The sequence below is a fragment of the Delphinapterus leucas genome, chromosome 16, assembly GCF_059928025.1.
Source record: "Delphinapterus leucas isolate spDelLeu-1000000601 "Yukka" chromosome 16, BTC_Dleu_Yukka2, whole genome shotgun sequence".
NCBI classification, from domain to species: Eukaryota; Metazoa; Chordata; class Mammalia; order Artiodactyla; family Monodontidae; genus Delphinapterus; species Delphinapterus leucas.
In genome coordinates, this window is record NC_143144.1 from 86,129,104 (window position 1) to 86,145,176 (window position 16,073).

The 16,073-nt window shown below is 61.3% G+C and overlaps 1 protein-coding gene across 1 annotated transcript; it reads right to left on the bottom strand.

Annotated features, from left to right (window-relative positions):
• STK32C (serine/threonine kinase 32C) lies at nucleotides 1-15,873 on the bottom strand. Its single transcript, XM_089898376.1, has 10 exons — nucleotides 15,712-15,873; nucleotides 11,609-11,782; nucleotides 10,711-10,748; nucleotides 10,522-10,611; nucleotides 9,713-9,816; nucleotides 8,988-9,104; nucleotides 7,671-7,796; nucleotides 7,465-7,596; nucleotides 1,586-1,653; nucleotides 1-528 (listed from the first exon to the last, which is right to left on the bottom strand). Exons 1-10 carry the CDS (start codon nucleotides 15,828-15,830, stop codon nucleotides 384-386), a joined length of 1,113 nt encoding a protein of 370 aa, XP_089754502.1. The 5' UTR covers nucleotides 15,831-15,873; the 3' UTR covers nucleotides 1-383.
• Between the last annotated feature and the right edge of the window lie 200 nt (nucleotides 15,874-16,073).

Sequence of the window (16,073 nt, forward strand, 5' to 3'; positions counted from 1 at the left end):
TATGTACAGCAGGTGGCAGGAGACCAGGGTGCCCGTCCAACCACGCGGCCCATTGGGGGGCCACCAGGAGAGCCCGCGTGGGGGCCACGTGTTTCCCTCCGCCATGGCCCGGGTGGCCCCGCCCTCCGCGCCCACTGCTCTTGGCCACACCCACAGCCTCTTGTCACCACGTGCTGCCGAGAGCCGGAGGGCAGCCTCAGTGGTCAGACCGTCCAGGGAAAGTCCAGCCGGGGTGCAGCGGGAGCCGCTGGCCTGGACCTGGGCCTGGACCCGCCGGGCCGCTCCGTGGGAAAGTCGATGCTGGGCCTCCGCCCGCCGCCGGGTCCCTCTGGAGGCCCCGAGTCTCCGGCGTGACCTGAGCTGACGCCGTGGGCAGGGGCCGCCTAGCCGCTCCCGGCCGAGGGGCAAATGGTACCGCACACACGCAGGGCCGAGCGCGCCCCCTCGCCGTCTGCCAAGGCCTCTGTGCCCTCCCCGGGCTCAGGTGCGGGCAGGGGCTCGCTCGTGGGGTCCTGGCTCCTCTTCAGCCTGGGGGGGGAGACACAGGGAGGGCCTTGACGCGGCCTTGCCGGCAGCCCCGGACGCTGCTCGCTGGCGCAGGGCCTGTCCAGGGACTCCTGGAGTGGGTCCCGCAGGAACACGGACACATGCTGGGCATCTCTGCCTGGGCAGAAGCTCCTCCAGCCACACTGGCTCAACAGGGCGTGCGGGCACACGGGGCGTTCCAGCCCAGCACCCTCTGTCTGGCCGTTCGTGGCCCTCGGTCTCGGAGTCGCAGGGCCGGCAAGTCTCAGCCCATTTCCAGCCAGAAGCTAAAGGGGGCCTAGTTTAAGCGCAGGTTCTGCGGGTCAGCAATTCTGGAACAAAGCGCCTGGCCAGGTCCCATCACTACGCAGGCTTGACCTCCAGGATGATGGCCACTGTCCTAAACCAGTGTCCACACGTCGTCCTGGTCACTGAGGCCCTGGCCAGGTCCCATTACTACGCAGGCTTGACCCCCAGGACGATGGCCACTGTCCTAAACCAGTGTCCACACGTCGTCCTGGTCACTGAGGCAGGACAGAGCACCAGCTAATCCTGCTCACTTGCCAGGCCAGAGCCGCCTCCTCCAGGAAGTCCTCTGGCCTCGCCCCACTCCTCCTCCTCTCGGGCCCCACAGCACTGGGCCGCCTCCCTCCACTGTGGCAGGTGTCTTGGGTGTCTATTTGTGGCCTGTCATATCTCCCTGCCAGCCAGCTCTGCCCTTTCTGCCCCACAGGCCTGAATAACCGAGTGAGGGGTGGGAGTTGTGACTGCAGGGGCCGCCCAGGAAGTCGTCTGCCCTCAGCTGGGCAGGTCCACCCAGCGTCTGCCCAGGAGACTCTGGCCATTGGCTGAAAGTGCCCAACGAGCCCTTCCCCCAGAAGCCTGAACAGGGACCTCCCACCCTCTCCCCCAGGGCCACTGCTCAGAGACCCCGAGGAGGGCAGGGATCAGGCTTCCCAGCCCCGCTGACGCCACGTGGCTGCAGTGGCCAAGAAAACCGAGGCCCAATTCCCCAAAGTCCTTTCTGCCCCCATTACTGGCCCCCAGCACGCACACTCACTTTTCTCTATTAAAAATCACAAAGTCTTGCTGGATGGCATCAAGGCAGTCCTGAAGGTAGTCATTCTCCTGTTAGTCAGAAAGACACACAAATGAGCGCAGCAGACCCCGCCAGGTTCCCTCGCATCCCTCAGGTGAGCTCCTGGGCACCCCTGGCCCGCTTCTGCTCTGTGGCCTCCCCCTCTCTGAGGAGCCTGCCTTTGGGCTGTTTCGGCAGCCGGAGTGCATGGGAGTTTGTATCTCCAGGTGACCCTTAGCCAGAGACAGAAGGACGCCCGGCCCCTATCTCAGGGTGGTTGCAGTGTGTGTAGAGCCAGACTCGTGTGGAAGCCACACCGGGCTTGGTTCCCTCCCCTCCCCCGCACACACCAGGTCCTCCTGGTCACTTGAGCCTGGTACACAAATCCCATCTGAGGGTCTGACTCCGGGGAACCTGACTAAGAAGGTCCCCGGCAGGAGCTGTCCCAAGAAGCAGACGCTCAGCATGGGGTTCTGGAGTTGGGTCCCGCCCTGGCCAGATGCAAGGAGTGCTGAAGGGCCCTGGCGGGCGTGAGACCCCAACCGCTAAGACCCTCGCCTCAGGTGTGTCGGGAGAGGGTGCAAGTGGAGGGGACGCACTGGGACTGCGGGTCAGGGTGGTCGCGCCTGGCCCCATGGGTGTGTGAGCCACGGGCTCGGGGCGGCCAAGCAGCAGCCCCAGCCAGCCGCAATGTGGAGACGCTCCATCCCGCAGCCCCGACAGGGAGCTGGAGACAGGCTGAGACGTCCGAGCAGCGGAACTTCAGAGAACGCTGGACTCACAGCCTTGAAGTTTCCTGCATCAAATGTAAGGCCCTGATAGGGAAGGAGTGGGCCTCTGCGACGTGGGAGGGGATGGTGGAGGGGAACATCCACCCGAGGGGATGTTCGTGGGCATGTTAACCCTACGCCCCTGCACTCCCGAGCCCGCGGGAGGACCTGAGTGATGCCTCCACCCCAACTCCTGCGGACGACGCAGAGCTGCAACCACAGCAGGCGAGACACAGCACTCGCCCGCTCAAGCCCTGCCCCCCCGCCCCCCTCGTCACGTGCACCCCTCGCAACTGCGCAGGCGCGCAGCCTGCTGGTAAGGAAGGTGTTACTCAACGAACCGGCAGGACGGGCCTGGGAGGGGCCTGGGGGTGGGGCTATGTGGCTGGACAAGGGAGAGTCTGCTCTTCCAAGACTTGGGTCTAATTCCCTGGCAAGAGCCCCTGACGTGTGTGGGTCCTAATACACTGCAACGTGGAAACATGGAAAAAATGACGGCCCAGGTGAAGAGTCCGGAAGGTTCAGAACGGCCTTGGGAGAATGCCGAGGGGTGGCGGGCGCGTCAAAGTCTCAGAGGACTGGGCAGCTGGAGTGCGTCAACAGACTCAAGTATAAAGACCCACGGACCCATCAGATGACCGTGTTCCTCTGGAGGGCCCGAAGGACACTCCTTCCAGCCAGATGACAAGGAATGAGCTGGGGGGGGGGGGGCACGGTGCCCTGGGGAAGCTCAGTGGCGTCTGTCTTGTTCAGGAGGTTCTGCTCCAGGACCGAGCCCCGAGAGGAGGTGATGACGGGACCCAGAACAGTGGAAGCCGTAACCTTGCCTACTCAGCCGCACTAAGGGGGGTGGGGCTGCCGCAACAGGCCTCCAGGTTAGAGTGGCACGCAGGGCACCCCGACCCCCAGGGATGTGGACGATGTTCGACAGATCACAGCGCTCCCAGGGGTCAGAGACGGACAGCCAGTGCTTGCACGCGCGTGCGCACACACACACACACACAGATCAAGGGTGCGGGAGCAGAAGGCTGGCGTCGGCCACCTTGATGGAAGGTCACAATTCTTTTTCTCATTTCCACATTGAATTCGGTTCTCAGACCTAGACCCATGGGCTGAAGGAGGGGCAGGCTCCCTGTAGGGAAGGCCCAGGCTAATTCACAGAAAGTGTACACGGCAGCCATACCCTCAGCCCTTCCCAAAGGTATCTATGACCACTTCCCTCATGTCTGCACACAGGAGCGGGGAAACGCCCGGCCGTTTAGAGGTCTGTTGGAGACAGGGTCTGCGCTAACCCTTGGCCCACGTCCATCTTAGCCTACCCAGTGGCTACCGCCCCCTAGCTGCTGCCTGCATAACCAAGACCGATGTATTTGGTATCTAGCAGAGTTCTCAGATTAGTACCTTGACCTGTGGAGTAACAGCTATTATCATGGAAAAGCCCAGTGATAGCTCCTGAAACTCTACCACCTCTCAACAAACCAGCCGAGACAAGAAATAGAAAACAAATCCACACCCAGAGTGGAACAGCAGTGACAGGTGCCACTGCGAGGGACGTCTGAGGCTTTGCCTTTACCTGTGGGGACCCAAGGATGCTGCTTCCATTGTTTTCCCGTTGAATTCATAAGCCTGGCCCTGCAAAGATCAGACGGCTCGTGGCAGGAGAGGGGAACTGGGACAGATTTAACCTAGTGGTGGCCCGAGCGCCACCGCTGAGCCTGAAGCGGACGCTTTACCAGAACAGATGACACAGCTGCTGGTGTGTGGCGTGCAGCCACTGACTAGACACACACATTCTTTCCGATCCCATCAGCAAAGAGGGTTGGTATTTTGCATTCACCTAGGACTAACACAGTATAAAGCCAGTCCCCAGTTATGATGGTTCGGCAAACGACCTTTTGACTTCACAGTGGTATGAAAGTGATATGCAGGTAGCAGAAACCGTACTTCGAATTCTGAACTTTGATCTTTTCCCGGGCTAGCGACACGCGGTCCGATCCTCTCCTGTGATGCTGGGCAGGGGCTGCAGCTCCAGCTCAGCCCCACGACCACAAGGGACCCAGACAGCCATTCTGGTTTTCATTTTCAGTACAGCATTTGATCATTTACATGAGACAGTCAACACTTTATTATAAAATAGACTGTGTGTTAGATGATTCTGCCCGGAGCGTTCTAAGCACGTATAAGGCAGGCCGGACTGAGCTGCGATGCTTGGCAGGTGAGGGATCGTAAGTGCATATTGACTTATGATATTTTCAACTTACAACGGGTCCATCAACCCTGGCTCAGTGCTGATGAAAAACGGACAGGTGCACAAACTCCGGCCGGAGCCACTTCTGGACCGGAAGCTCAGGCCACTCAGGGACGAGGGCCGAGGTCACGCCAGGAGGTGAGCCCCTGATGCATGCAGACCAGAAGAGGTGCCATCTGAGGGTGAGGAGGTGCTAGAGTGGGGATGGGGGATGGAGAGACGCTGTCTGCGGCCTGGGGGTTGGCGGGGGGAGGGGCTGCGGTTCATCTCACCCTTCCGCACCCAGGTTCTCCAAGGACAAGAGACACTCCTGCCCAAGGAGCCGCTCGGAGGGTCTGGGCAGCATTAGAGGTAGACGGTGTGCACAGTGACGTGCCCCAGGGACCCCTCCTTCCCGAGCCATGGGCTGTGCTGTCAGCAGGGAGCTGGGGCTGCGCTGTGCACCCCGTCCGGCTCCGGCGCCTTTCCTTGCAATGGCACGTGCGTGTGGTCCAGCGACCTGCTGTGGGCTTTTGGACCCTTTGCCGCACAGAGTCAGGAAGCCACGGAAATGTCTATCCCTCTGGGGCCTTTCGCTGACTGGGTGCTGGGTGCAGGGGCAGGAAAGGCCGCTTCCCCAGAGCGTAACCCGCGCTCAGGTCCCTGAAGGGAAGGCTGCTCTCCGAGGACGCTGCCCCTCACCCCGACTGCATGAGTGGCTGTTCCGGGAGCCCTGCCTGAGTCAATCCGTGCACACGATCCTCGGGGTCTATCGATGCTGATACACACAGCGTCTGACCCCAGGTGTCACCCAAGGTGGGGAGTGACAAAGGGCCTGGGCATGGGGACCAGGCACCAATCCCTAACTTTGTCACAAATGACCTGCTGAGCAACTTAGATGTAATTCCCAAACCCCTCAAAATGCCCTGGAAATGCAAGGGACCCAGAGTAGCCGAACCGTCTCGACAAAGAACAGGTTGGAGGACTCACACTTACTTCCTGACCTCCAAACTCACCAGAGAGCTCTAACTGTCAAGTCAGTGTGGCACCAGCAGGACAGACACACAGCTCAGCGAACTAGAACTGCAAGTCCGTAAGTAACCCCTACATTCACTCCATAAATAAACCCCTACGTTCACGGTCAATTAATTTTTGAAAATTATGCCAAGCAATTCAACGGAAGAAAGAAGAGCTCTTTCAACAAACAGCGCTTGGACGACTGCATGTCCACAGGCAAAAGAATCAGGTTGGACCCTACCTGACACTATCCATAAAACTAACTCGAAGCGGATCCTACACCCAAAATGTAAGAGAAAAAACATAAAACACTTAGAAGAAAACACAGGAGTACCTCTTTGTGACCTTAGGTGAGGCAATGGTTTCTTAGAAATGACACCAGAAGCATGAATGAACAAAGAGGAAACAGATACGTGGGACTTAATCAAAAGCACACTTCCGCTGCAGATGGTGTCAACCAGAAGAAAGAAAACCCACAGGACGTCCCTGGTGGCGCGGTGGTTAAGAATCCGCCTGCCATTGCAGAGGACACAGGTTTGAGCCCTGGTCTGGGAAGCTCCCACATGCCGTGGAGCAACTAAGCCTGTGCACCACAACTACTAAGCCTGTGCTCTAGAGCTCGTGAGCCACAGCTACTGAAACCCACACGCCTACAGCCCGTGCTCCGCAACAAGAGAAGCCACCACAATGAGAAGCCCACACACCGCAACAAAGAGTAGCCCCCGCTCGCTGCAACTAGAGAAAGCCCGCGCGCAGCAACGAAGACCCAGTGCAGCCAAAAGTCAATAAATTAATTAATAAATTTATTTTTTAAGAAAGAAAGAAAACCCACAGACTAGAAGAAAATCTTTGCAAATCGTCTGTCTAAGGCACTTGTGTGCAGAATATGTAAATAAATAACTCTTATCGATCAATAATAAAAAACAGAAATAAGAAATGTAACTTCAGCTCTTTCATATAAAGAACTCAAAGCCATCACTCCCACCCTGATAGCAAGAACAAAGTCAGACCAACAGGAAATCAAGGACAGCTCCACACCTGCAGTGCCCCTGCCGGCACCAGGGGCTGCCATCAGGGGAGGGGATGGGAGCCCACCCACCTTCTCACTGAGAAATTGAGGCTTCCAGGGAAGACCCCATCCTGGCCTTTCACCGCAGTGAGAAGAGGCTGACTCCTATCTCTCTGCCCAGGACCCAGGCCGGGGGCAGCACAGGCCCCCCAGGTGTGAGAGGCTGCGTCCCAGGACATCCCCACAGGCTCGGCCGGGGCCGGGGGCTGGGGGACTGCCGAGCGCACACAGGGTCCCCGCTGTGGCCACCACCGTCCACACCCGCAGCCCTAGCTGTGCTGTGAACACCGGCCATACCCCGGGGACGGGTCCAGGCTGGATCCCCTGCTCCCCGGGGACGCCCCCCACGTCCAAGAGCAGCTGACCTGGGGCAGGATGGGGGCTTTGACAGGTTAAACCATGTCCCCCAGGGTGGGGTCCTGGCCCCAGTTCCTCAGAATGCGAAACGACGTCCCTGCAGACGCCACCAGTCAAGTAAAGGGCAGGCCGCCTGCACTACGCGTCCTACCCAGTGTCACTGGTGTGCTCGTGCGAAGAGGAAGCAGAGACACCCACACGCACACGCACACACGCACCCACGCGTATGCACGCACACGCATGCACAAAAGCGGGCATGCACTCACGCACACAGGTGGCCCCGTGACCACGGGGGCAGAGCCTGGCCCTACGCAGCCACAGCAGAGCTGGGTGAGGCAGGAGGCACCCTCACACCCCGACGGCCAGTGCCCCCCCTGCAGAGGAGGGAGCAGCTGGGCTGGGCGCGGGGCCCCGAGCTCACCGACTGGGAGCTGTCCCTGCTGCTGTCCCGCGACCTGTTCTTGGCCAGGCGCTTCTTCTTCTTGTGCAGCGGCCGCGACTCCAGGATCATCTCCTCCAGCTCGAAGGTGGGGTCGCAGTGCAGGCGGCCTTTCTGTGGAGGACGGTGCTGAGCCCGGCACCCGGCCACCCTCGCCCGCCCCGTCCACCCTGGGCCTACGGGCTTACGTTGGGCACGAAGCCAGGCTCCACCTTCTTCTCACTCAGCTCGGTCCACAGCACATCGGCCAGTGCAGGGGCCGCCTGCATGTCCTGCAGGCTGGACACGCGGTGCTTGGGGTTCACGGTGAGCAGCTGGAACAAGGCCCCGGTCAGCCTGCCCCGGGCCCAGGTCTGCCCGGCGCTCACCGGCCGCGGTGCAGGTCTCCCTGGAGCCATCAGTAGGCAGCAGCTGCAGCCTGGCTGACTGCCCTCCCGCCTGGAGCCCAACAGGATGGTGGCTGTCACGGCCCCAGGAGGCCCCAGGGCAGCCGTGCGTGCGCGGCCAGCATCACAGCCATCGCCTTTTCCGGGGGAAACAGCAGAGACCCGGTCCAAGCTCCCCAGCCTGGTGTGCGGACCCTCCTCACCCCCGGCCTGGGCCCGCGGCGGCCAAGGTCCCGCCGTGTGAGCCACCTGGCTGCTGTGGGCACAGCTGCGCGGGGCGAAGGCTGTGTTAAGAGCCCCTCTCGGGGTCTGGGGGAGGGCCTCTAGCTGCTTGGCTACACTTCCAGGGCCAGAGGTCTCCGGGCAGGGGCCAGGACCTGCCCAGCAGGACCCAGGGGCCAGGAGACGGGAGCTGGGGGTGAGCCGGGCCACAAATGTCCAGCACGCCCTCCCTCACCCATCCTGACCCAGCTTCGACGCCCCAGTGTGCTTGAGGGATGGCTCTCCGAGTGGGGAGCTGGCTGGCCAGCCGAGGAGCGGCCCCCCGGCCCGGACCTGGACCCCAGGGGAGGCACTCTGGTGGTGACACCACAGCCCCAGGTCCCCACAAGGCTGAGGTCCCCACCAGGCTGAGGTCCCCGGGCCGCTGCTGACTCACGCTCAGGACCTGGGATGTGTGGGGGTTCTGGGGTTTTCTCTGCTTGCTCCCCGCAGGGGGCTGGCAAGGCCAGTGACTGCCCACCTCCAGCAGGAGGCATGGGGCAGAGGGGACCAGAGCAGGGCGGCCCCGGCACCCAGCCCCACACACCCTCCCTCCAACACACACGATGGGGTGACCTGCCCTGAGTCTGGGCATCTGTGACGCGCAACCAGGTCGTGAGGATTAAATTCAGCTGCACCAGTGCTCACGTTACACGGGCCGAGCTGTTACAGCAGGACAAGGAGCGGGTGACCGCTGGAAGCCCGGCCAGAGAGGGACACAAGACGCAGAAGGCGCGAACCAGATGCCTTCTCCGGACCAGGGCCTCCGGGCTGCCCACCCTCGGGACAGGATGCCTGTCGAGCCCCACGTGTCTGGCCGGGCCTGCGCTCCAGGCAGGGCCAGGAGGGGCGGCTCACCTTCCGCAGCAGGGCCACCATCTCCTTGGACCAGGTGGGCACGTACTGGACGCTCACGGTGCTGAACAGCTGCACCAGGGACTCCGCGGTGTTGCCCGAGTGGATGTCGTAGGGCCTCTGGGCAGCAGAGGCAGAGCTGCAGCAGGTGCCTCCCCGAACCCAGGGCCACCCGAGGTGCGCCCTACCTGCCCCCAGCCCCCGGTGCAGGCCCAGGGAAGAGCCCAGGAGGCCAAGCCTGCAGTGCAGCCGGGGAGGCGACCCGAGAGGCTGCCAGCGGGCTGGGAAGGACGCACAGCACCCCCAGGGCGCCTGGGCCTGGTGGACCAGCTGCAGAGGGCAGAGGGGGCTGCCTTGCCTAGGGCCTTCTCCAGGGCACAGTCCTCGGAGGCCCCGACGAGGAGGTGGGAAGGGCAGGTGGTGACCTGACGAGGCCCCCAGCCTCCGGGGCTCCAGCGCCGGCTGGGCCGTGGCAGCTGCGGGGATAGCACAGGGGCCCACCCGCGCACAAGCCTCACGGGAAGTCCCGAGGGGGCAGCCCTGCTGGACGGTTCTCTGCCTGCCCCCAGCCCCCTCCAGCGTGCAGCCTCGCTGACGGAAAGCACGGACTGCCCTGAGCACCTGGGGGTGGGGGCAGCCTCACCCCTTTGGGAGCTGGGGCCACCCCGGGGGGACGCAGCTAGCTCGGGGTCTGGGGACTGAGCCCGCGGGCCGCAGGAGCTCCGTACCCATCCACGCAGCAGTTCGTAGGCCATCACCCCCACCGACCACCAGTCCACCTCGAAGGAGTAGCCGGTCCCACCGTTGACAAAAGACTGGAAGATCTCCGGAGCTTTCCAGGGAGGGAAGGAGGAGCTGAGCATCCCTGACCGCAGGGCCCGTGACCCCAGCCCCGGTGACCGCAGGACCCGTGACCCCAGCCCGGGTGTCCGCAGGGCCCGTGACCCCAGCCCCGGTGACCGCAGGGCCCGTGACCGCAGCCCCGGTGTCCGCAGGGCCCGTGACCCCAGCCTCGGTGACTACAGGGCCCGTGACCCCAGCCCCGGTGACCGCAGGACCCGTGACCCCAGCCCCGGTGTCCGCAGGGCCCGTGACCCCAGCCTCGGTGACTACAGGGCCCGTGACCCCAGCCCCGGTGACCGCAGGACCCGTGACCCCAGCCCCGGTGTCCGCAGGGCCCGTGACCCCAGCCCCGGTGACCGCAGGGCCCGTGACCGCAGGCCCAGAGACCAGGCTGCCGCCAGAGCTGGACTAGGACGCTGCCCTCAGCGGTCAGTCCGTCCTTCCCCACTGACCGCCTGGTTCAAATCCCGGTCCCACAGCCTGACGAGGGTGGTGGGCTATCTCATTATCAGACCCACAATACACGCCCGTCACTCAGATTCTTCTGCACGGATCAGACCTGGCTGTTCTTAGCCTGACCGTCCCCTGCTGCTGTGCCTTTAGGTCAGTGACCCGACCGCACCAGCCACAGGCCAGGGGAGGAGACCGGCCGGCAGGCTGGCGGGGGCCGCGGGCTGGGAGGGGCGAGGCTCACCCATGTACGGCTTGGTCCCGGCCAGCGCAGTCGCCCTCTCGCCATCCTTTATGATGGTGGCGATGTTGAAGTCAGTCAGGTGTGCATGTCCTGTGAGGAGAGAGGACAGCATGACTGTCCCAAGGGGATGTGTCCTGCGGGCAGGGGTGCACACCCTCCGCGGCTTTGGGCTCACACGCCTAGGCTCACCTCGCTCATCCAGGAGGATGTTATCGGGCTTCACGTCTCTGTAGAAAGAGCAGGAAGCAGGGAGATGAGTCCAAAGATTCCGGCAGGGCTGGGGGTTTCCATGAGCTGGGTCCTAAGACCCCCTCCCCACCTGGCAGCACCCTGGCAGAGTTGGGTGAACCCAGCCCTTCACCTCCTGAGGCCAGACGGCGGGGAGAATGCCCAGCACTGGACGCCGAGGGGCACCGAAGCCCCCAGAGGATGAAAGCAGAACCCCTCGCCTGGACCCCCGAGGCGGGGCCCTCTCCCAGAGCCCCGCAGCTGCGCAGAATTGTCAACTGGGGGTCTGTGGCTCCACCAGCTGGCCTCAGGCCTTGCCTTCCCAACCTCTCGGCACTCAGTAAATGTTCGGTGCCTGCACCGTGACCAGGTAACAGAATCCCCACAGGCAGAAACGCAGAATCATGTCTACTTCACTTTATACCACATGGGATTTTGTGTTTTATCCTGTGGATGCAGCTTTATCTTTCTCATTTCATCTGCCTTCAGATGCTAAAATTAGTTTGAATGTTAAAATGTTAAAATTAGCTTGCATTTGCCAAAGACATGGCAGATGGGCACAAGGGCACCTGCTGGGCGGGGGCAGCGATACTGCAGTTGAACAGACCAGGTGAAGCCCCCCTCCCCACCCCATGAAGGGCACCAGCCCTCTGTGCCCAGCCAGCTGGGGATGCTCAGATAGGACCCACCCCAGGTGGCCATCATGTGTGCAGCCATGGAGCTGGCCTCGGAGCCAGGCACTGATGGGCCCGGTGCCACACGTGGGGGCAGGGCTGCGGGTAAGGGCAGGGCAGAGCACACAGGAGCCCATCTGGGTCCTGCTGGAGTGCGGCACCCGCCCCGTCAGGTGTGCACACACCTGTGGATGATGTGCTGACTGCGCAGGTAGCCAAGGGCCAGTGCCATTTCACAGATGTACAGCCTCACGGTGTCCTCAGAGAACTGGACGTTCTGCTGCAAGTGGTAGCGCAGGTCTCCCCCCGGCAGCAGGTCCACCACCATGAACATGTCCTCCTCGTCCTGGAAGGAGTACCTGTGGGCACCGTGGGAGGACCTGGCATGCGCACGGCTGGGGGGCCAGAGTCACAGCTCCTGCCACACCTGACGAGTCCCCCTATAAGAGCCCTGGCCCCAAGGCCACCCCCCACCAGGCACCCCCAGGAGAGGGGCCCTGCCCAAGGAGCCACCTGGAGCCAGAGCCCTCAGGAAAGACAGAGAGGCCTGTCCCCATGGGAGGTGCCCAGCTGGGACAAAGATGCCCATGGCTGACTGATGGAGAGTGGAACACAGCACTGTCTCTGGGCCATTTTCCTGCTGCCCTGGTTTCCTCTTTGCCAAAAAGGGGATAAAGAGGGGTGTTAAAGAAGAAATTGAGACAGTGAGGAGAAATGCTTAGGTAGGGCTGGGCAAGGGACCAGCTTCTAACAGCCGGCAGCTGTAGTGACTGTGGTGGTGATGGTGGTTGTGGTGGTGATGGTGATGATGGTGGTCACGGTGGTGACGATGGTGGTGATGGTGGTTGTGGTGGTGACGATGGTGAAGATGGTGATGGTGATGGTGGTGATGGTGGTGACGGTGGTGATGGTGATGGTGGTGATGGTGGTTGTGGTGGTGACGATGGTGAAGATGGTGATGGTGATGGTGGTGGTGGTGACGGTGGTGATGGTGATGGTGGTGATGGTGGTTGTGGTGGTGATGGCGGTGATGGTGGTGATGGTGGTTGTGGCGGTGATGGCGGTGATGGCGGTGATGGTGGTGATGGTGGTGACGGTGGTGATGGTGGTGATGGTGGTGGTGGTGACGGTGGTGAAGATGGTGATGGTGATGGTGGTGATGATGGTGATGGTGGTGATGGTGATGGTGGTGATGGTGGTTGTGGTGGTGGTGGTGGTGATGGTGGTGACGGTGGTGACGGTGATGGTGGTTGTGGTGGTGATGGCGGTGATGGCGGTGATGGTGACGGTGGTGACGGTGGTGATGGTGGTGGTGACGGTGGTGAAGATGGTGATGGTGATGGTGGTGACGGTGGTGATGGTGGTGGTGACGGTGGTGAAGATGGTGATGGTGATGGTGGTGATGATGGTGATGGTGATGGTGGTGATGGTGACGGTGGTGATGGTGGTGACGGTGATGGTGGTGATGGTGGTTGTGGTGGTGATGGCGGTGATGGCGGTGATGGTGACGGTGGTGACGGTGGTGGTGGTGGTGACGGTGGTGAAGATGGTGATGGTGATGGTGGTGATGATGGTGATGGTGATGGTGGTGATGGTGACGGTGGTGACGGTGGTGATGGTGGTGGTGACGGTGGTGGTGATGGTGGTGGTGACGGTGGTGAAGATGGTGATGGTGATGGTGGTGATGGTGATGGTGGTGATGGTGGTGACGGTGATGGTGGTGATGGTGGTTGTGGTGGTGATGGCGGTGATGGCGGTGATGGTGACGGTGGTGACGGTGGTGATGGTGATGGTGATGGTGGTGACGGTGGTGATGGTGGTGGTGACGGTGGTGAAGATGGTGATGGTGGTGATGATGGTGATGTGATGGTGGTGATGGTGACGGTGGTGACGGTGGTGATGGTGGTGGTGACGGTGGTGAAGATGGTGATGGTGATGGTGGTGATGATGGTGATGGTGATGGTGGTGATGGTGACGGTGGTGACGGTGGTGATGGTGGTGGTGACGGTGGTGAAGATGGTGATGGTGATGGTGGTGATGGTGATGGTGGTGATGGTGATGGTGGTGATGGTGGTTGTGGTGGTGGTGGTGGTGATGGTGACGGTGGTGACGGTGATGGTGGTGATGGTGGTTGTGGTGGTGATGGCGGTGATGGCGGTGATGGTGACGGTGGTGACGGTGGTGATGGTGGTGGTGACGGTGGTGATGGTGGTGATGGTGGTGGTGGTGACGGTGGTGAAGATGGTGATGGTGATGGTGGTGATGATGGTGATGGTGGTGATGGTGATGGTGGTGATGGTGGTTGTGGTGGTGGTGGTGGTGATGGTGGTGACGGTGGTGACGGTGATGGTGGTGATGGTGGTTGTGGTGGTGATGGCGGTGATGGCGGTGATGGTGACGGTGGTGACGGTGGTGATGGTGGTGGTGACGGTGGTGAAGATGGTGATGGTGATGGTGGTGATGATGGTGATGGTGATGGTGATGGTGGTGATGGTGACGGTGGTGACGGTGGTGATGGTGGTGGTGACGGTGGTGAAGATGGTGATGGTGATGGTGGTGATGGTGATGGTGGTGATGGTGGTGATGGTGATGGTGGTGATGGTGGTGACGGTGGTGATGGTGATGGTGGTGATGGTGGTTGTGGTGGTGATGGTGGTGACGGTGGTGACGGTGATGGTGGTGATGGTTGTGGTGGTGATGGCGGTGATGGCGGTGATGGTGACGGTGGTGATGGTGATGACGGTGGTGATGGTGGTGATGGTGACGGTGGTGACGGTGGTGACGGTGGTGATGGTGGTGACGGTGGTGATGGTGGTGATGGTGACGGTGGTGACGGTGGTGACGGTGGTGATGGTGGTGACGGTGGTGATGGTGGTGACGGTGGTGATGGTGGTGGTGACGGTGGTGACGGTGGTGATGGTGGTGACGGTGGTGATGTTGAGGATGGTTTTGGGGATGAACGTGATAAAGAAGAAGACAGTGGTGAGATGATGAAGATGGTGGCAGTAGGAAAACAATGGTTTAAGGACCTCCGTCCACTTCGTAATCTCTTCTGTGAGCTCTCAGATAATCAACTCGCTCTTGTCTCCAGAGTAAAGTTACAAAGAATTAAGTTTTCATGTCATGTTCCTCTCTCCCCCCAGAAGCCACACTGTTCTTATTCTAGGGGCTCGCAGGACTCCAGGGAGAGCGGAAGGGGTTGATCTCACTGCAGGCTCCCCCACCCCCCAGCTAGTCTTGGTGCCCAGTTTGTGGAGGAAACTCAGATTTAGGCGCTAAAAGTCTCCCTCCCGGACTTCAGTGCCAGAAACTTCATGTGTCACAGGCATCCTCTGTGGGGAAGTCTGGGCTTCCTGCAGGCCAGGAAGCCCTGCGTCAGTGCCGTGTGTGTGTGCGTGTGTGTGTGTGTGTGTGTGTGTGTGTGTGTGTGTGGACACCTAGTCCGGGCTTCCTGCAGGCCAGGAAGCCCTGCGTCAGTGCCATGTGTGTGTGTGTGTGTGTGTGTGTGTGTGTGTGTGTGTGGACACCTAGTCCGGGCTTCCTGCAGGCCAGGAAGCCCTGTGTCAGTGCCATGTGTGTGTGCGTGTGTGTGTGTGTGGACACCTAGTCCGGGCTTCCTGCAGGCCAGGAAGCCCTGCGTCAGTGCCATGTGTGTGTGCGTGTGTGTGTGTGTGTGTGTGTGGACACCTAGTCCGGGCTTCCTGCAGGCCAGGAAGCCCTGCGTCAGTGCCATGTGTGTGTGCGTGTGTGTGTGTGTGTGTGTGTGTGTGTGTGTGGACACCTAGTCCGGGCTTCCTGCAGGCCAGGAAGCCCTGCGTCAGTGCCGTGTGTGTGTGTGTGTGTGTGTGTGTGTGTGTGTGTGTGGACACCTAGTCCGGGCTTCCTGCAGGCCAGAAAGCCCCGCGTTAGTGCCATGTGTGTATGCGTGTTTGTGTGTGTGTGTGTGTATGTGTGGACACCTAGTCCGGGCTTCCTGCAGGCCAGAAAGCCCTGCGTTAGTGCCATGTGTGTATGCGTGTGTGTGTGTGTGTGTGTGTGTATGTGTGGACACCTAGTCTGGGCTTCCTGCAGGCCAGGAAGCCCTGCGTTAGTGCCATGTGTGTGTATGTGTGGACACCTCCCAGGGCACTGGGAGGCGAGGGGGGAGAGAGGGGAGGCGGAGGGGGAGGGTGCCCAGGGCAGGACAAGGCTCCACCCCGCCAGCTCCTGGGAGGCTAGGCGGGGAGAGAGGGGAGGGGAGGGGGAGGGTGCCTGGGGCAGGAGAAGGGCTCCACCCCCGCCAGCTCACCACAGGTTCACCAGGAAGACGTGCTCGATCTCCTGCAGGATCTCCAGCTCCCGGAACACGTTGCGGACCTCGCCCCGCTCAATGCACTGATGCTTGTTCATGTACTTCATCGCGTACATCTTCTCCGTGTCCCGCTTCTGCACGATGCACACCTGGGGGCAGAAAGCACGTCAGCACCGCTGCCGGGACGCGTACCGCGGCCGTAACAACACTGAAATGACTGGATTTCACGTCCTTGGCGGGAATAAGTCTCCTGTGCAGACTGAAGCTGGGGGGACCCGGCCTGAGAGCACAGATGCCAGGGGTGGCTAGGCCTGCGTGGTGCCCGCGCCCCTCATGGGCCGAGACCTGGGCTCCCCCTT

What these genes read in the sequence shown, in the direction of transcription:
- STK32C (XM_089898376.1), bottom strand. Translation starts at nt 15,830, where the DNA reads ATGTACGCGATGAAGTACATGAACAAGCATCAGTGCATTGAGCGGGGC. An exon ending in TGGTGGCCCTGCTGCGGAAG is followed by an intron (nt 7,797 to 8,987) that starts GTGAGCCGCCCC and finishes GCCTTGTTCCAG; the next exon opens with CTGCTCACCGTGAACCCCAA. An exon ending in AGCCTGGCTTCGTGCCCAAC is followed by an intron (nt 7,597 to 7,670) that starts GTAAGCCCGTAG and finishes CGTCCTCCACAG; the next exon opens with AAAGGCCGCCTGCACTGCGA.